The 20982-nt window shown below is 40.3% G+C and overlaps 2 protein-coding genes across 8 annotated transcripts in view; one reads left to right on the top strand and one right to left on the bottom strand.

Moving 5' to 3' along the window:
• Positions 1–20982, top strand: part of LIFR (LIF receptor subunit alpha) — an 85592-nt gene that overhangs the window by 57440 nt on the left and 7170 nt on the right. For all 7 annotated transcript variants that reach the window (XR_007514429.1, XM_049862564.1, XM_049862558.1 and 4 more), the window contains 8 exons: positions 1169–1239; positions 5942–6155; positions 9057–9236; positions 12253–12354; positions 13137–13304; positions 17500–17661; positions 18862–18955; positions 20872–20950. Coding sequence is in view for 6 of the 7 variants with exons in the window: in XM_049862564.1 (XP_049718521.1) it covers positions 1169–1239; positions 5942–6155; positions 9057–9236; positions 12253–12354; positions 13137–13304; positions 17500–17661; positions 18862–18955; positions 20872–20950 (1070 nt within the window). In the remaining variant the exon portion in view is untranslated. The remainder of the gene's footprint in view (positions 1–1168; positions 1240–5941; positions 6156–9056; positions 9237–12252; positions 12355–13136; positions 13305–17499; positions 17662–18861; positions 18956–20871; positions 20951–20982) is intronic.
• EGFLAM (EGF like, fibronectin type III and laminin G domains) overlaps positions 18071–20982 on the bottom strand; it is a 283876-nt gene continuing 280964 nt past the window's right edge. The window contains exon 23 of the mRNA XM_049862604.1: positions 18071–18298. Coding sequence (XP_049718561.1) covers positions 18273–18298 — 26 coding nt within the window. The 3' untranslated portion in view covers positions 18071–18272. The remainder of the gene's footprint in view (positions 18299–20982) is intronic.

Genomic DNA, 20982 nt, shown 5'->3' with positions numbered 1-20982 from the left:
GCAGTCAGCGTGCAGGTTGGGGCTGTAGGCTCCACTGGGGCTAGAGGTGAAGATGGCACACTCCATGGCTGTTGGCAGGAGGCCTCAGTCCTTCATTTTGCAGGCCTCTCCATAGGACCATGTCAGTGTCCTCAGGACATGGTAGCTTGCTTCTTCCGAAGTGAGCGAGTAAACAGAGTGCAGACAGACGTCACAATGTCTTTTACGACCTAGCCTCAGAAGTGACACAGTCTCAGAAGTGATACGTCTCTGGTTGGGGGGGTCTCTGGTGGGAGGGGACTACCCAGGGCTTGAGTAATGGATCATTGGCCGTTTTGGAGACTGGCTACCACAGGAGCATTTGCCTTCAGCTACTGAGCTGCTTTTGCCAAGAGGAAACATCTTATTTACGTTTAAACCTTATTAAGATGAAGGCATTGACTCAGCTAACAAATATTTATTGAGATACGTTATGTGTCAGGAATTGTTCTGGTCACCAGGGATGTAGCAGTGAATAAAACAGAGCTCTGCCAGTGGAGTTTATAGCAGAGAGAATTAGAAATATGTTTAAAACACACACACATATACAATAGTATTGCCAGGTGGTGATGAGTACCACAGAGAAAGAAAAAACCTAGAAGGGAGGCTAGAAAATGATAGCCAGGTGGGGAGGGAGGTGAAGGGAATTGCAGTTTTTAATAGGGTAGTTAGGAAAGACCTCGCTGATAAGGTGACATTTGAGCTGAGGTATAAAGGAGGTGAGGCAGCAAGCCAAGTGTTTATCTAGGGGAAGAGCGTTCTTGGCAGAGACACAGAAAATTTAGAGAGCCTGAGGCAGCTGTCCTTGGCATGTCTGAGGAACAGCAGGAAGCCAGTGTGTGGTGAGGGCGGACTTGAGTAAGGGGGAGGTCCAACTACAAGAGACAGAGAGATCCCTGAGGACTGATGAGGTGTAGGGCCTTGATGGTGATTGTAACCCACTCAGGGTCTTGTATTTTCCAGAGTTGGAGAGCTCAGCTTTTCCATGTGCCTTATTTTTCAAGTGAAAGCCACTTAGCTGCTTCACATTTTTATTGAGAATTCTAGATACTTAGAGAAATATTTCATGTACCACCATCTCGATTATTGATATGATTAATGGATCTGTGGTAATCGTCTTCAAATACTAATTTTGAAATCTCCTTCCTAGTTCCTTCAAAGGGACCAGATACTTGGAGAGAGTGGAGTTCTGATGGGAAGAATTTAATAATCTATTGGAAGGTAAATATCTCATTTTTCTCGAACAGTTAAGTAACTATTATACTAAACTGCTTTCTTGGATATCAAGGAGTTAGGATTTGAGCTGAGTGGTCTGTAGTTGGATTTTATGAGGCCTGCAAAGCCCTGGTGGCAAAGTGGCTAAGAGCTATAGCTGCTAATCAAGAGATGGGTAGCTTGAATCCACCAGCCGCTTTGGAAACCTATGGGGCAGTTCTCTGTCCTGTAGAGTCGCTATGGGTTGGAATCGACTCAAAGACAATTTTTTTTTTTTTTAACGAAGCATCTGACAGCGTAATGAATTTCATGTTCTTCACCTTAATCAGAAACACAGCCTAAGTCTACAAGTTAGAATCACAAGTGTTTGTTACTTTTTCTTCTATAAGTGGGAAACTCATTTTTTATACAAACTGTATGTAATTTGTTTTCCTTAAATAAACTGTTATATTATTTCAGTTAAAAAGTTGCATGGTTTTGTAACGTTTTTTAGATAAAATATAAATTGTATTATGCTTTATCAGTTTTTCTCTACTAGAGCAGACTTTTTTGTTGCTACATTTTTTACTCTCTGATTTGTGAACATCAAAAACATACAATTGTTTTCTACATCAGATTTTAAAACAATTTTTAAAATTTTATTGTGGTAAAAGTATATCTAACAGAACATTTGCCATCTCAATGATTTCTACACGTACGGTTCAGTGACATTAATTACATTCTTCAAGTTGTGCAGCTGTTCTTGCTGCCCTTTTCCAAATCATTCTACCACCATTGATGTAAACTCAATGCCCCTTCAGCAGAAACTCCCCTTTTCCCTTTCTTCTCACCCTGGTAACCTCTACTAATTTTTAGTTTCTGTATATTTGCTTATTTCATATAAGCGAGATCCTACAGTATTTATCCTTTTGCACCTGTCTTATTTCACTCAGTAAGATGTTTTCAAGGTTTATCTGAGTTGTGGCGTGCATCAGGACTTCTTTTTTCTTTATGATTGAGTTATATCAGATTGTATAAGAGCAGTTGTAATTGGATTCCTTTAAACAGTGAATTTTGTTATTGAAAGTAAAATGTTATTTTTACAAAAATGTGACATTACAACAACTTTGAGCAAAGTAAAGTATGTGTACAAGTTCAGTGTAAATTCCAGTGCTTTGAGATTGTCTACAGATGACTGTCACATCCTCTTCCTCTTGAGTAGAAAATTCCCAGACTGCTTTCAGTTGCCTGTCAGGTATCATGATAATATGGTAACAGTTACACACATTACTTCAATGTAGAGGAAGTTTGGAATATTGATGAATTTCGTTGGGATATTATTCAACCTAGATGAATGTTTAACCAAGAATTAAAAATGTTGATGTGATTCACATTCTAACTTCAGTAACTAGGTTGATGGTGATGCTCTTTGCCAAGAAAGAGCACATTTGGGTGGAAGACTAAGTTGTTTTAGACATGGTGGGTTTCTTAAACATGTGCCACTGGGATATGCAAGTAAAATCCAGTAGGTAATTCGATGTCACAGAAGAGAGACCAGGAGAGAGGTCATAGCTAAAGGTGTAGCTTTGAGTAGCATATAAGTGGGATCTCTAAGGGGGAAGACACAAGGTGAAGGAGGGCCAAGGATGGAACCCTTGGTGATAGCAGCACTTGAAGGCCTGGCAAAGGAAGAAGATCCAGCAGAGGAGATTGGGAAGGTCAAAGGGGCAGGAAGGTCTGAAGGAAACAGTTATTGAGGAAAGGAGGAGGAGGATCCAAGGGGCTAGTAGTCAACAGTCAAATGAAGCCCACAAGTCTTAAGACTAAAACATGTCCACAGGACCCGGCCATTAGGGAGTCAGTAGACACACTTGCTGGAGCAGTGTTTTTAAAATAGTAGTAATATCATTGTCGGTCTAGATCAGAGGATCCCATGTGTTGCTGTATAAATCAGAGCAATCTTTTCAAAAAGCAATTTAGCTGTGTAAATAGAGAAGCTTGAATGTTCATATCCTTTTATGATGTAGTAAGTTGACTTTTGGGAATTCTTTTTAAAGAATTCATCATAACTATGAGAAAGAAAAAAGTGTAACACCAAAAGGTTCATCAAAATTTTATTTGAGTTTTGTGAAAAATTTGGACAACTTAAATTTTATTTCCTCAAGGAATAGTCAAGTAAACTGATAAAAATGCTACATGAAATCTAAAGCCATTAAAATGTATGTAAATGTATTAATGTAGACAAGTGTGCATTGTAGAAACATGAAAAAATATAAAATTAATGTAGTATGATTAAAACAATCTTAATAAAAAGTCTACACCTGGAAAAGCAACTTGAAGGAAATATCAAGATTTAAGAGCATCTATTTTTTTTTAATAATTTTTATTGTGCTTTAAGTGACAGTTTACAAATCAAGTCAGTTTCTCACATATAAACGTATGTACACCATACTACATACTCCCATTTACCCTTCCCCTGATGAGTCAGCCCAATCCCTCCTTCCAGTCTCTCCTTTCATGACCATTTTGCCAGCTTCTAACCCCCCTACCCTCCCATCTTCCCTCTAGACAGGAGATGCCAACATAGTCTCAAGTGTCCACCTGATGCAAGTAGCTCACTCCTTATCACCATCTCTTTCCAACCCATTGTTCAGTCCAATCCATGTCTGATGAGTTGGCTTCAGGAATGGTTCCTGTCCTGGGCCATCAGCAGGTTTGGGGACCATGACCGCTGGGGTCCTTCTAGTCTCAGACCATTAAGTCTGGTCTTTTTATGAGAATTTGGGGTCTGCATCCCACTGTTCTCCTGTTCCCTCAGGGGTTCTCTGTTGTGTTCCCTGTCAGGGCAGTCATTGGCTGTGGTCAGGCACCATGTAGTTCTTCTGGTCTCAGGATGGTGTAGTCTCTAGTTCATGCGGCCCTTTCTGTCTCTTGGGCTTATAATTACCTTGTGACCTTGGCGTTCTTCATTCTCCTTTGATCCAGGTGTGTTGAGACTCATTGATGCATCTTACATGGCTGCTTGCTAGTGTTTAAGACCCCAGATGCCACACTTCAAAGTGGGATGCAGAATGTTTTCTTAATAGATTTTATTTTGCCAATTGACTTAGATGTCCACTGAAGCCATAGTCCCCAAACCCCTGCCCCTGCTTTGCTGACCTTCGAAGCGTTCAGTTTATTCAGGAAACTTCTTTGCTTTTGGTTTAGTCCAGTTGTGCTGACCTCTCCTGTATTGACTGTTGTCCTTCCTTTCACCTAAAGTAGTTCTTATCTACTATCTAATCAGTAAATAGCCCTCTCCCCCCGCCCCCGTAACCACATAAGAATGTGTTCTTCTCAGTTTAAACTATTTCTCAAGATCTTATAATAGTGGTCTTATACAATATTTGTCCTTTTGCAACTGACTAATTTCACTCAGCATAATGCCTTCCAGGTTCTTCCATGTTATGAAATGTTTCACAGATTTATCACTGTTCTTTATCGATGCATAGTATTCCATTGTGTGAATATACCATAATTTATTTATGCATTCATCCGTTGATGGGCACCTTGGTTTCTTCCATCTTTTTGCTATAGTAAACAGAGCTGCAGTAAACATGGGTGTGCATATATCTGTTCGTGTAAAGGCTCTTACTTCTCTAGGATATATTCCGAGGAGTGGGATTGCTGGGTCGTATGGTAGTTCTATTTCCGGCTTTTTAAGAAAACACTAAATCGATTTCCAAAGTGGTTGTACCATTTTACATTCCCACCAGCAGTGTATAAGTGTTCCAATCTCTCCATAGCCTCTCCAACATTTAATATTTTGTTTTTTCAATTAATGCCAGCCTTATTGGAGTGAGATGGAATCTCATCGTAGTTTTAATTTGCATTTCTCTAATGGCCAGTGATCGAGAGCATTTCCTCATGTATCTGTTAGCCGCCTGAATATCTTCTTTAGTGAAGTGCGTGTTCATATCCTTTGCCCAATTTTTAATTGGGTTGTTTGTTTTTTTGTGGTTGAGTTTTAGCAGAATCATGTAGATTTTAGAGATGAGGCGCTGGTCAGAGAAGAGAATTTATATATAAAAGCTGGGACTTCGGGTGATTTTTACTTGTTTTCTTTGAACTTGTATTTTCCAGATTTTCTGTAATAGGCATAAACTAGTTAAAAATGAGAGAACAGAAAAATATTTTTCTAAAAAACTAACTTTTTAATAATTTTTTTCGTTGGTTTTTAAGTAAAACTTTTTTGCTTCTGAAAAGAACAGCTTTTTGTATTTCTTTAATATTTAATTTGTGTGTGTGTTATTGCTACTTATAGTAAATGTAGTTTTTCTCTTCCTCGTCACCCACCTGATTGATCCAGGTCACCAGTACCACGTGCTATGGAGTCAGTTCCAACTCAAGCTGACCCTACGTGTGTCAGAGTAGAACCGTGCTCGACAGGGTTTTCAGTGGCTGGTTTTTCGGAAGTAGATTGCCAGGCCTTTCTTTGGAGATGCCTTTCAAACCTTCAGCCTTTCCACTAGCAGCCAAGTGCATTAATCATTTGCACCACTCAGGAACTCCATCAAGGTCACAATGGATTTTAAATCTGTGTTTCATTGTTAACAACTTTGTCTTTTCTCACGTGACCTTGTTATTGTTAATATAGTATGCAGTTTATTTAGACTCGATGGTCTTGCCTATTCACAGTCACTTTATGCAGGCTTTTTTATAACAGAATTTATTGTTCTATTTTTCATAGCCTCTACCCATCAATGAAGCTAATGGAAGAATACTTTCCTATAATGTATCCTGTTCATCGGATGAGGAGACACAGTCCCTTTCTGAAATTCCTGATCGTCAACACAAAGCAGAAATACAACTTGATAAAAATGATTACATCATCAGTGTGGTGGCCAAAAATTCTGTCGGCTCATCCCCACCTTCAAAGATAGCTAGTATGGAAATTCCAAATGGTGAGTGCTTCAGGTGATTTAGCATATGAACGAGAAATTAAAGTGAAAAATGTGGAAGTGATAGCTAACGTCAGCATTCGTCTGACATCTGCTGCTGCTGCTGACGTGTAAAGAGGATCAAGCAGGCTCATGTCTGATGTTCACTGAGAGACAGCAGTCATCAGTGTCGACTCGAAGCGTCTACACTGATGGATAAAATAGTGACTCTTCCCCCTACATTATCACCTAAAGTTGGAGACTTACAGTGGCAGATATTACTCTCAAGAAGAAATATTTTAACAAGTTTATTCGAATACCATTTTCAGTTATCACTTGAAGAATATGAGAGTTTATACTATGTCAGCTAGGCTATTTTGCAAACTGTTAGGAAAAAAAGAGTTTAAAATGGCAGCTTTATTGATAAATTCTTTGTTAATAGGATCCTTTACTAATAGAAATTCTTCTTACAGTCTAAATTGTCTTCAAAATAAGCTAAAAATAAACTTTGATGTAATTTATAAAATGATTTAGTAACTTCTTTTGAATTTTTCATGGATTACCAGTGAGGACATCCTCCTTAGCCTCTGTCTAGATGGCCTTGAGTTTTAAATGGCAGCTTCTTCATCCTCTTCATTAACTCCTCCGCCAAGTCATTCCCTGATCATGTCTTTGCTGTACTGCCCCAATATGCGAGCCTTTTTTTATCACCACTCACTCTGAGAGGAAGAAAATTGATCCAATTACAGTCTTCTAGGTATCTGTCTTTTCAGTTATTGTGTGAGGCAGTTCCTTACTGCTTATTACTTAACTGGCTCTTTGTTTTGCTTCCATCAGCTCTGGGGGAATTAGGAGGAAACATTTCAGAGACAGAGATGCTGAACACTGACCAAGAGCCCAGAGATCAGTACACGCTGGGAGACGTCCACATGGCAATGGTGTTGCAGACACAGGGAGCAGGGGGTTAGAACAAAGGAGACTAATTTCACTTAATTTTGGCCTGGCCAGAAAAAAAAAATCAGATGTGTGAACATCCCTAAGAGGAGAGGATAACCTAGTAATGTAGATGATATATTTTATTGCTTTCACAGTGATAGACAATAGCTCTATTCTTTCAGTTCAGGAACTATAATCTTACCTTTTCCATGTGTTTCTCAGAAGACAGTCATTTACAGAACTAACAGTGGCCTAGTCATCAGCTTTCTGACCATTAGCGAGGCCTCAGAACAAATCATTATGCCTTGAGGATTTCTCAAGTTAGAACTTCTACAGCCTCAGAACCAATTTATATAGTAGGTTTTTAATTACCTTGAACAAAAAAGCTGTTATGTCCGAAGTCTTTTGTATTCTAGGCCCAATTGTTGTCTTGCATTCAGTAGTGTTTGTTTTATGAGTGGGAATTTTGTTCAAAAAACCTTTCTATGGGTCACCCACAACTTACTGAACCCTTAAATATAAGTCAGTTACAGGAATTACTTCTTTTCTTCTGCGACTACAGGAAATTTCCCTTTTCTTCTGGCTACACAGCCATACCTCTCACCCCAGTTCCTCTCCACCAGCTTTGGGCCTCACTGATCATCTTGGCTGAGAGCTGGCAGGAAGGGAAAACAGAAGCTCACCACAGCCCCCGCATCCCTCTACTTCCTTGCAGCCTCTTCACAGTGTGCCTCAGTAACCCATGAGTTCTTTGTAGGCTTTTCTACTCTCTGTGCCCACATTGTCCATCCCATCCTACAGCGTTACTGCATTTCAGCAGTTCACCTCCTCCTCCCCACCTGACCTCCTGGTCTGCCAGAATCCCCTTCAGCCCACCTCTAGGGTTGTACTCTTGCTTGAATGAAAGAGGAGATGGGGATGGCTTACCCATTGATCCGATGTGAATTACTTGTATGCCTACTTGGTGTACAGTACTCTGTCCCAGGGGCTGGGGTTACACTCAGAGGCCTGTGTCTGCACTCAGGGAGCTCACGTTCGTCATGGATCATGAGAGGCGGGAGTCCAGCTGCCTACTGGTGGTCTTCAGCAGCCCCCTGCCTCCTGCCTCCCACTCCCCTTTCTCCTTTCATCCCAGTCCTGATTCCCTCGCCCCATCTTTCTCTTGATTTCCCTATCCTAGTTCCAGTACTTACTGTCAGATCCAGGTGCCTTTTGATTGGTTTTTTCAGCTGCTGGGAAAGTGACCTTTGAAAAAAATTGTGTTAGTCTGTGTGTACAGTTGTTATGGATTGAATTGTGTCCCCCAAAAATGTGTGTCAACTTGGCTAGGCCATGATTCCCAGGATTGTGTGGTTGTCCACCATTTTGCCATCTGATGTAATTTTCCTATGTGTTGTAAATCCTACCTCTATGATGTTAATGAAGCAGGATTAGAGGCCATTCTGTTAATGAGGTACGACTCAATCTACAAGATTAGGTTGTATCTTGAATTGGTTTCTTGAGATACGAGAGAGAGAAGTGAGCAGAGAAACAGGGGACGTCATACCACGAAGAAACAAGAGCCAGGAGAATAGCGTGTCTGTTGGACCTAGGGTCTCTGTGCTGAGAAGCTCCTAGCCCAGGGGAAGATTGATGACAAGGACCTTCCCCCAGAGCGGACAGAAAGAAAGCCTTCCCCTGGAGCTGGCACCGTGAATTTGGACTTCCAGCCTCCTAGACTGTGAGAGAATAAATTTCTCTTCGTTAAAGCCATCCACTAGTGGTATTTCTCTTATAGCTGCATTAGATAACTAAGACTACAGGTAATTACTATAGTGGTTAGAACAAAAATAACATCAACAATTTTAATCTTTGCTAAAGGTTTATCTAGTTTGAGCATATGTTAAAATTTCTGTAGTGATATGATTTTTATAACTTGCCAATTTTCATGAGGTGTGCCTTATATTCATGTTTTTAATGCCAGTACAATATCCTTCTTTCTTGTTGAAGATGACCTCAAAATAGAGCAGGCTGTTGGAATGGGAAATGGGATTTTTCTCAGTTGGAATTACGATCCCAACATGACTTGTGACTATGTTATTAAATGGTGTAATTCATCTCGCCCTGGACCCTGCCTGATGGACTGGAAAAAAGTTCCGTCAAACAGCACAGAAGCTGTAATAGAATCTGGTAAGGTGAATTAATGTCTGTCAGTTCAGGTTCTGAAAAACGATTATTAAGAACAGCACTACCTGGTGTGACTGAGGGGTGATGAAATGATCATTCTCCTTTACTGCTGATGTCGGAGGGACCTGGGTTAACTTTTCTCCAGAGGAGCCTGTGGTTTGTAGCAGTATGTACAAGAAAGGGTCATAACCTTTTGATCTAGTAATTCCTCACTTAGGAATTTACTCTAAGAAATAATCAGAGAGCAACACAGATTTGCATTTAAGAATGTTCATCACAGCATTATTTATAATAGTGAAAACAACACAGATACCCGATAGGGAAATGGGTAAATTTTGGCACATCTATAAAATGGAATGCCAAGGGGGCATTAAAAATTGTGTCAAAATATATTTAACAACACAGGACAACACTCACGAGAAAGACGACTACAAAACTATATAGTGGTTTCACCCATTGTTCTATTGTCTTGGTTCACTCAGAGCTCAGGTTACTGAGGTTAGGGAGAGACTAATTGCAAAGGACTTGCACCCGTTATCATGTTCCCTGATGTGGCACAAGGGGGCATCAGTGTGGCAATGGGTGCTATGTGGGTGGGGGTCTTGTGTTCTGAGTGACTAGTGAGCCTGTGAACCTCAAAAGGTGGGGCTGTCCTTGATAGATGCAGCCTAAAGAAGTTTAGCAACAAGGGCAATGTGGTAATCTATAGTCTAAACCAGCCCTGCCCTTTGAAATTAGATCCCTCTTTCTAGTATTCTCCTTCCTTCTAAATTTTTTTTTTTTTTTTAACTGGTGAGGGTGTATTATGCCTCTAGCCTCTGGATTTCTGGACCCTGCAGCCTGTCAGTGGTGAGCTTCTTGATATCATTCTCCTCTTGTGGCTCTCCCTCACTTGTTAGTGAAGTTCAAGAGAGCAAGAGGCCTGATTACTTCTCTCACAGGGAACACGCTTTCCTTGGTTCCTTTTTTCTCTGTCAGACAGTGAGGGTGAGTCCCATTTCTTAGATTATCACATGTGGGTTCAGGTTCTTTTCCAGTTCTACTTCTAATACATCCAAACGGCCTCACATGTAGAGTTGGCCAAAACAGTGATGGTCCTACTGAACTGTTCCTTCCAACGACCTTCCCTTAGCAGACAGCCCAGCTGTACCCCTCCCCTCCGCTTTCCCGCACTGTCCCTGGCAGTTACACAACTCCAGTGTACTCTGTAAATTCTAACCGTGTCTGCCATCTTTTCACACCTCAGCTTTGAGGAGAATCAGGATGGGCTGGGGTGGGGTACAGTGGAGGTGGAGAGCAGTCTCCTTAGGTGGGTTATCCAGGGATAAATTTAAGGCGAGACCTGAAGGAGGAAGAGAAGCAGTCTTGTGGCACTATGCTGAGGATAGGAGTGAAGGCCTACAGTGGGTGAGAGAAAAGGCTCAGGAGTTGGGTAGCGTGCCCATGGTCATAGGACGAGTATGTAATAGCACCAGAATTCAAATTCACAGCTACGGAGAGCTTCCAGAGGCTGAGATTTTTGTCTTTATTCACTCCTGAGCTTATAGGACACCGACTGGCACGTAGTAGGCACTTCCTATTCCTTTGTCACCAGTCATCTATCCATTCAACTCTAGCCTCTCTTGTGTGATCTCAGTACACATTCCTAATGCTCTAACCCGCGCAGGCTCTTTTTTTTTGGTAAGGTGGCGGAACTTTATAGAGTATCTATATGTACAATTCTAACACAAAAGTAGGTGCAGATTTATTAACCACACATGCAGCATAAACCACAGTTATCACAAGCGTACCTGTCCCCAAAGAAAAGTTGTGAAACTAAGTATCGGTGGTGTTTGAGTGTTCTCTTAAAATTTATTTAGTACTTTCCAGAAGATAAGAAACTTTTAAGGAAAAATATTGCAGGAAAAAAAGTTAAAATTGAGGGAGGTCTCTCCAGTTGTCTTGGACAGGTGTGGTTTCACCTGAGGCGTAGACTACCGGTGTTCTGTGAACACGGAAGTGGAGAGCCAGCGCTTTAACCACACTAGAATAGCTGTGTTCTGCAAATTACTTGCAATTCGTTATGTTGCCATTTTTCCCCCAAGCAACATCTTCCTAGAAACTGCTGGTGAGCCCCTATTTACTCATTAAGGCCCTGTTCTGGTGTCATTTTTTGGTGGCTTTTGCTGATCCGCTTAGAATTATTTGGTCCGTCATGTAAGATTCCATGCATATGATCCATTCCTCTCGTATATGTAGCAGGCTGTGTTGTAGTTACCCTTGTTTGTCTGCCCTTCTCACTCTCCCTCTACTCTGTGCCAGACACCTTGTTTTAGTCATCTCTGTGTCCCCAGTGGAATCCCTGGTGGCATAGTGGTTAAGAGCTTTGGCTTCTAACCAAAAGGTCAGCAGTTCGCTCTACCAGGCTCTCCTTGGAAACCCAATGAGGCAGTTCTACTCTGTCCTGTAGGGTCACTAGGAGTTGGAATCCACTTGAAGGCAGTGGGCTTGGTTTTGTTGTCGCCAGCACTTCACATTTTGTGTGCCCAGGGGTAACAGGTAACACTGCTTAGGGCCAGGCTTACAGATGTGTGATGTGGGCCTGCTATGAGTTAGTAAACTGGCCCTGGATCAAATCTGGGAAGAAGTCATCTTTGCTTGATTTTAAGAAACAAAATATAAGACGTGATCACCTTTTTTCCCTACCACGGTGAGGCCATGTTAGAATACTATTCATTACAATAGAAGTTAATTTGTTTGAACTAGTTTTTAATTTTGGTTTAGTTGATTTTTACCCAGTATATTTTTTACCCGTTTTGAAAATACAGATAATATTTTTATAATTAATAACATCTGTTGAAAATTTAGCTTTGAGCATTACAAATTTGATATTTTTAGTTTTGAAAATTACAAGTGTTCTATTTTTAAAACAGATATTTATGGTAATGATAGATATTTATGGTAATATATTTTTTAAATATATTTATGGTAATATGCATTTATGAACAACATTTACTGATTGCATTCATCTTATATATAGATCAGTTTCGACCAGGAGTAAGATACAATTTTTTCCTGTATGGGTGCAGAAATCAAGGATATCAGTTATTACGTTCCATAATGGGGTATATAGAAGAATTGGGTAAGTTAGATGGGTTCTCTTTTTTTTTAAGAGTTTAATATGAGAAATTATAAATCAGTGCCAGTAGTAAGATTGGATTTTAAAAGTAGATTGAATTGAGATGCTTAGTTCAAGGAAGGAAAAATAATTTTTAAGGTAAATTTAAAATTATTTTTATTCATTTTTCAGTGTTTGTATTTTATAATTTTACTGTTGTCATTGAGAAAATTAAATTTTAACTTGAATGTGAAAAATCTTTAACTCTTTTACGAGTTTAAAAACTATTAGCTTATTTAGTACTATCAACAAAGAGGAAACACTGATGGCATAGTGGTTAGGAGCTACGGCTGCTAACCAAAAGGTGGGCAGTTCAAATCCACCAGCTGCTCCTTGGAAACTCTGTGGGGCAGTTCTGCTCTGTCCTATAGGGTCCCTATGAGTTGGAATCGACTCCAAGGCAACAGGTTCGGTTTTTTTCGTGGGTTATCAACAGAGGGAAAATGCAAATAAAATCTGTTTGCATAGTCGCTTAACGACTTCACATAGGTTGCTTTCCTAGATACGTATTTTGTCTAAAAGTTGTAAGTTCTACTTTAGTTCCTTTAAAGAATTTTTTGGTCTGAAATCATTAGTATAAGTTTTACTGCAAATGCTTGTGATAGTATCTGAAAATTTATGATTAAATAATCAAGTTTTAATTCAAAGCTTCAGTTATTGTTGAGGCTAGGAATCTCCTGAAATGTTAATGCCTCCCTCTGTGCTAGTAACATATCCTTCAGCAGTTGATTTTTTTCCTTTTACAGCTCCAATCGTTGCACCAAATTTTACTGTTGAAGACACTTCTGCAGATTCTATATTAGTAAAATGGGAAGATATTCCTGTGGAAGAGCTTAGAGGCTTCTTGAGAGGATATTTATTTTATTTTGGAAAAGGAGAGAGAGGCACATCTAAGATGAGGGGCTTGGGGCCAGGTAAGTAAATTACAGCCCGAATATAATGTTTCTCAGAACTTCTTCAGGAACCAAAGAGAAGGAAAAGAAAGTGCTGATGAGTAGTTTAATACTGGTTTCCAAAGTGGAAAAATAGGAAAATGAGAATGCGGTTGTCTTACGAATATGAGAGCTTTAAGATTTTGGCATGTGATAAATGACATATGTGACCTTTGAGAAATCTCGTAAATCATTTCTCTGAAGAGCCTTTGGTTATAAGCCCCCATAGAAGCGGAGCCATTTTGACTAGCCTTGCATGATCCTTAACACAGCACCGTATGAAGGTTGCATTAAAAAAAAACAGGAAGTCTTCTTGTACTTATAATAATGGAGAGGAAAACCTCAGGAATCACAAGAATGGCTTGGAGCCTCAGTTGTTCCCTGACAGCCATCAGTGAAGCTCTTTGTTAGCCCTGGTCTTAAGGAGCAGGGAAACTTAATTGAATTGATTGGGAACATGCAGATCCATTAGAGCTTAAAAAGTGCAGTAAGCCCTTAACATTTGGGAGGTGTAAGTCCAGAGACCTTAGCAAATTCTTATATTTACTAACACAGAAATGTTTATATAGACTTCTGGCTTCTTCCCAATTAAATTTCTGTCAGGAGTCATGTTTATTATTCATAGCTGCATAACACATAACACAAGCTTACCATCTTTTCAGCTTGAAAGATTTCATTTCCGCTGGTGACCTCTACTCGGAAAGAAACAGTTTTAATTATTTAATGGCTGTCTGACAAGTAGAGAAAAACAAAGCCGTGTCAGGATGCTGACTGGGCATTAGCTAAGCCACTTCCCCAGATGAGCTTCATCAAATGTGTGCCTCACCCGAATCACTAATTTCTGCATTTCATGAGCCTTCAGAGTTGCCTTTGGATGAGGGAAGCCCTCAATGTCAAATTCTGTGAACACCCAGAATCTGGTGTAATTTTCCTCAAATGCTCAGAAATTTTACACTTGAACCAGTTACAATTCTAGCATCTGGACCTCCAGTTAGATGTGGTGGATTGGTCACACATATATATTTATCTCTACTCCCAGAATTTCACTAAAATTAGAGTCAAGAAGAAAAAAAACATACAAAGCCACGAAGACAAAGAGGAGTGGAGAGGCGAGACAACACTAAACAAGAGGATTCATAAATTTGGGGGTGAGGTAGGGTACATGACTTAGGAGGACAGTGAAATCTAAGTGCCGACAGTGGACAGACAGGTACCAGTGAGCAGGGCTGTGGTTCACCCTGCAAAACCAGGCATTACAGCGAGATGGCTGGGACACCTCAGGGCTGAACTCAGGGGTTGATTGAAAGTCTGTGTAAGGAGCAGTTAGACTCCCCAGGTCCTACACCTGCTTCATACAGCTAATGTGATTGCCCCTTGCCTGTGCCTGGAGAAGACAAGAGGTTTAGTCTCTGGAGAAATTGAACCAGAGAACCTATGGGATTTGGACCGTCGGATGAAGTCTTAGGCTTAAAACAGGCGTATAGCTTACTAAGTGGTGTGCCCTTGCCCTGTCCCTGCTTTCCCCACCGAGCTGCTAGAACATCTTCCACTAGGCCTGTTCCCCCATCAAGAGATTAGAGGGTCTTTCTTTGGGAAAACTAAGTGGTCCCAGAGAAAAGGCATAAAAGATGCTGTCATTTGGGAGATTCTCCCAAGGAAAGGCAGGAACCTACCTGATCATCCTCCACCAGTGATAAGTGAAGCCCACTAATCAATAAACCCCACCCATGCACACCAAGCTTCCAGTTCACCTCTTAATGGCTCACTCTTAAACATGACTAGCAACCAGGGACCACCAGATGGTTGAGCAAGCCTCGAACATGAAAGGCAGAAGCCAGAAGACATCAGAGGGAACGGAGTCAATGTGGGGAAACAAATCCAAAAGAGAACTCTTCTCAGACAGTTGGGTAATAATTGTGTTCGCTGAAAAGAGAAACAAACCCATTGCCATCAAGTCAGTTCCGACTCACAGCAACCTTATAGGACAGAGGGACAGCCCCATAGGGTTTCCAAGGAGTGCCTGGTGGATTTGAACTGCCGACCTTTTGGTTATTAGCCATAGCTCTTAACCACTATGCCACCATGGTTTCCTCGCTGAAAAGGAACAATCAAGGCAGGAAGGAGCACCTTGAAATTAAAAATGTAATAAAAATTAAAAAATGGAAGTGTTGGAAGATAGAGTAATTCTTCCCAAAAGTAGATGAAGGCCGAGGAGAAATACTTCAGTTAAAAGATTAGAGAACTGGAGGGCCAGCCTAGGATCTGCACTATTGTGCTTATACGGGAGCTCTATCAAAGGAGAACAGAGTGAAATGGAGAGAAGGAAACTATCAAAGAAATAGCATAAGACAGCTTTCCAGAGTTGAGGGACTTGAGTATATAGGGTAAAAGGACCCAAATTTCACAGTGAAATGAATAGGAAAAAAGACTCACGCCAAGATACATTACCAAGAACTTTAACAGCATCTAATGTATCTAGAAATAGTCTTAAAAATGATGAGGAGGAAAAGGCAGGTAGGAGGACCCAGAGAATAAAAACGGCAACAAATTTCTCAGCAACAGACCAGATACCAGAAAATATCAGAGCAATGTCTTCAGAATACTGAGTGAATATTATTTTCAACCTAAAATTCTGTATCTGCCCATCTGTCAACCAGTGGGAATAGAATGAAGGTACTTTTCAACTTGCAAGGTTATAAATATTTACTTCCCCCATGCAGTCTTATTCAGGAAGCTACCAGAGTTGTGCATCAAAATGAGATGACATGAGGAAGACCCAGGAAGCAGACAGGAGAGGGGCAGGGAGTCCCCAGATGGTGGCCCAGAAGGTCTCCAGCCTTGTGCAGGAGGCAGAGGGAAGGGGCCTCTGGGCAGGAAGTGTGCGGGGCTTAGGGGGCATGGAACTGGGGCTTCGTTTCCTTTGACCTTGTGGAAATGGCGTTGAGAATTCACTAGAGGATGTGAGAAGATTTAGGAATTGGTACATCGAAAATCAAGGAAAAAAGCAGTTTTAACAACAGGAAAAATGGCGTTATACAAGAGAGGAAGCATGATCATACTGAGCAGTTTGTCTTAGCAGTAATACATATCTATACGGTCACAAGAATGTGAACACTTAATTTACCAAGTGTTTTGCTGTGTGTGTTTTGGACAAGGGTAGCCTATTGTAAGAAAGGTAAATCTTCACCTTAATGGGACATAAATAGATAATGTCTAAAATTTAAGAATCAAAAACTAGCAATCTAAGTGTGTTATTTTGAAATAATGGAGGTAAATATCCAAAGAAACCAATAACATGATTTAAAGTATATTTTATTTGGGCGGGTGGGGGCGGGGATGGAGAACCGCTACTTTTTATTATTAGCTGTTCGTTGTTGTTAAAGGTGCTGTCAAGTTGGTTCCAAATCAAAGCGGCCCTGTGTACAGCAGAACTAAACCCTGCCTGGTCCTGTGCCATCCTCACGATCGTTGCTGCACTTGAGCCCATTATTGCAGCCATTGTGTCAATCCATCTCTTTTGAGGGTCTTCCTCTCTTTCGCTGACTCAATAGCCATTTAGCACTGTTTCATTTTTCAAGCTATCCTCTTGCACGATTTTCATTAAAGTTTTTGAAACTAATAGCTTAAAAAAGTGCTTCACACTTCCTTTTGAAGTGGTTTAAAGGCTTCCTCAGTAGCCTCTTGTTTGAGAACTCAGGCGACATCTTTTTTCTAAGTGGTTTGAAGTGATTTCCATTGATCTGTATACTCTTGCTCCCTCAAGCCTTGCCCTGACTCATAGGCAGGATCAGCTAGAGCGTCACTGTCCCCTGGCTGTTGTGATTCTCATCCTCTTAGTAACAGAACGGGAAGTAACTCTTACCGATTGTCTACTGTGTGGCAGAGATTTTTCTAGATCTTGTGCATTAAGCTCTGTGCAATAGGTGGTGATATTCTATTTCACAGTTAGAGAAACTCAAGTTCAGAGTGATTGAAATAATGGACCCTAAATCACATAGCTCTACCACCGGCAGAGGTAGAACTTGAATATGGCTCTGGCTGGCTCTGAAGTCCTTACTCCTTAGGGGTGGCCAGCAGCCAGCTTCACTTAAAAGTGTCCATGGGTCTAACAGGTATGATTGACTATTTGATAAATTGTTGTAGAGATTAGTAATAATATTGTTCATTTTAAAAACAGGCCATTCTGACATAAAGGTTAAGAATATTACTGACATATCTCAGAAGACATTGAAGATTGCCGATCTCCAAGGTAAAACGAGTTATCGTCTGGTGCTGCGCGCCTACACTGATGGTGGGATAGGCCCTGAGAAGAGCATGTATGTGGTGACAAAGGAAAATTGTGAGTTTAATGACCTCGTAGAGGCGTTTTTCATACTTAAATGCATATTTCTAGCAATTTTGGTTTATTGAGGAGCCCCTGTGCTTTTTGAAAATTTCAGGTGTTGTGACATTTGAATGGTGGGTGGAGGGCAACATTAAAAGCCTGTGAGATGACTTTGTATTTATTCATTTATTCTTATCCGTTACTTGAAGCTGTTTTCTAATGAGTACCCAACAAATTAATTAAACAGGGATACATCTGAAGCCTAGAATTCTAAATTCATGTTGAATTTATGGAAGTCTGCTGGTCTTAGGTTTTTTATCTCACTTAACACATTTAGGGAAAGGGTGAAAGAAATATTCTAAAAATCTTTTTTTTTTTTTTTAAGCACAACATTCATAAAATTGAGATGGAAAGTAGAGAAGATAAGAGTGGTGGTCTGTCCTTTAACATTTGAAAAACTTAAGTTTAGAAGGTGGTACCTGCATTTACCTTACCTCTGAGTTGAGTTCACACACAGCTCTTATAGAACCAGGAGGATACGGTTCTCTGAAGCAGTGGTTCACAACTGGGGGTGATTTTTCCCCTAGGGGACACTTGGCAATGTCTGGTGACACTTTTGGTTGCCATTACAGGGGGTAGGTATTACAGGCATCTATCGGTAGAGACCAAAAAAAAAGAAAAAAATTTTTTTTTTTTTTTATCGGTAGAGACCAGGGATGCTGCTAAACTTCCTACAATGCACAGGACAGCCCCCCACAACCAAGAATTGTTGCGTGCCATTGAGTCCTTTCTGACTCATAGCAACCCTATAGGACAGAATAGAAAGGCCCATAGAATTTCATAGGCTGTTACCTTTACAGGAGCAGATTGCCAGGTCTTTTCTCCCATGGAGCCACTGGTAGATATGAACCACCGATTTTTTGGTTAGCAACCGAGCGCTTAGCCACTGAACTACCAGGGCTCCTTAACCAAGAATTATCTACTCTAAAATGTCAGCAGTGCCAAGATTGAGAAACAGTGCTCTAAAGAATTTAAGTATTCCTATTAAAAATTAAAAATGCCTTAGGATTACATTTTGATAGTCTTTCAATGTCACTGGAGCATTTAGGAGCCTTTCAAATAACCTACCAGCCTAAATATCTCTTAATACAAATTTATTCTGTACTTTGTACTAAAAAATGGTGACTTTAATTATTTGCAAACTTCTCTTTTCAGCTGTGGGATTAATTATTGCCATTCTCATCCCAGTGGCAGTGGCTGTCATTGTTGGCGTGGTAACTAGCATCCTGTGCTATCGGAAGCGAGAATGGTAATGGCACCTGCATTTACCCTTGCTGCAGTGTTTTTAGGGTGGGGTTATTTAGTCTCTGTGTTAACAAATATGTACATCTTTTTGGTTGTAACTAGATGGTAAAAAATAATTGTTTTAGTCAGTTAATGTTGAATTTAATATTACACAAGAATGTGACATATCATTTAACAAAGAATGTGACATATTAAAAGTTTTAAAATTAATAAACATGTAAATTTTCCCCAACTGTTTTTACTGATAATTTAAAGTAATAGCAGTTGTGCTTAAAATGAAAAAAAATTACAGGCATAAATATGGCATTAGCTATATACAAGATTATATGTAATTTAATGATTAAGATTTCACTTGTCCTGGTGACCTTTTTAGAAAGCCAGGCTTTCTAAAAAATATGAGTCAGCAAATATGAGTGACCCCTCCCATGTGTAGCAAACCCTAGTGGCATAGTGGTTAAGAGCTACAGTTGCTAACCAAAAGGTTGGCAGTTTGAATCCACCAGGCGCTCCTTGGAAATCCTATGGGGCAGTGCTACTCTGTCCTGTGGGGCTACTATGAGTCGGAATTGACTCGATGGCAACGGGCTTGGTTTTTTTTCCCCCTGTGTAGGGGGGTGTGTTGTTGTGTGCCATCGAGAACAAAATAAGCATGGTCCTTCCAGACTTAGCATGTGATGGGGAAGATGGACGTTACACCCACATCATCCAATAAATACACGCTTACAGCCTGTGAGTGAGAAGTAGGTAGGAAGGGGACCAGGCGCCACAGGGAGAAGAGCAGAGGGAACCTTTGTCAGTGGATGTGGGCGGTCAGTCCCAGTTCTTTGCAGGAGTGACATTTGAGTAGAGTCCCCAGGGGTGAGTCGAGGAGGGAAGAGCATTCCAGGCAGAGGGAAGAGCGTTCCAGGCAGAGGGAATAGCTTCTGTGAAGGCCCTGACATGGGAAAGAACTCAACCTTATGGTGAAGGTGAAAAAGGGGTGTGTGGCTGAGTAAAAGCCAGAGAGTGAGTAGCCGTGGGTGAGTGCATAGGCAGGTCCTATGTTCCATCATTTATTGTGAAGAAAAGGGTGTATTCCAGCAGTCCTGGCTTCTAAATCAAAATAGTAATGATTTAGAAGTATAGAGCAGCTTATTTTGGTAACCATTTTCTGATTAACAAAAGCACATTTCACCTTTGGAAACAACTATTTCAGTTTCCACACTCCCCCGCTCCCCCCCAAAAATGGGGGAGTTTAGTAGTTAGAGCATTTCAGACTTGTATTTTATTAATGAAGTTCTTTTCCCCACAGGAATTCAATAGTTATAAAAATATTACACTACACCGAGTAATTTTTTTTTCACATTTTGTTTTGACTCAAGATTAGTATTTCTTTTTTAGCACAGCAAGCAAGTATAGTACTCGTGACATACGGCTATCACTTTTATTACTCATTGTTGTTTTTAATCATGTAGGTAAAGCCAGTTACGTAACACCCAGCTTTCCCTTGCTAATTGTCCGGACCCTCTCATAAGAAGCAGACAAGGGCATAGTACAGATACGTCCATGAGGAATCATGCTTAATCCAGTTTGCAGTAGGAAAATTTTGTTATATGAGTAATGCCTGTATGTTACTTTTGACTCGATAGCAGAATTACATTTAATTCCACATTCAGCCTTTGCTTTCCACATTCATGAGACACATCCAATACTGCAGTTGTAGAAATAGAAGTACTGTTCATAGCTTCCAAACTGGAACCTCCGCACTGCGTCGCGTAGGAAGTTCTAGTGAATGTCACACAGTGAGGACCTTCCATTTCTCTCTCAGATGCTTATTAATGAAAATATTTGCACAGAAAGTCAAAGTAAGCCTCATGATTTATTCGCTTGTTATCTGATGGATAACCTTATAATTATTAAATTAATTACTCTTTTTTAAAGGATTAAAGAAACCTTCTACCCTGATATTCCAAATCCAGAAAATTGTAAAGCACTACAGTTTCAAAAGAGTGTCTGTGAGGTAATCTTCAATTTTCTTTTGTTTATCTTTGA

This window comes from Elephas maximus, chromosome 2, assembly GCF_024166365.1.
Source record: "Elephas maximus indicus isolate mEleMax1 chromosome 2, mEleMax1 primary haplotype, whole genome shotgun sequence".
NCBI lineage: Eukaryota > Metazoa > Chordata > Mammalia > Proboscidea > Elephantidae > Elephas > Elephas maximus.
The sequence above is the reverse complement of the archived record's forward strand: the minus strand, read 5'-3'. Positions and strand labels throughout refer to the sequence as shown.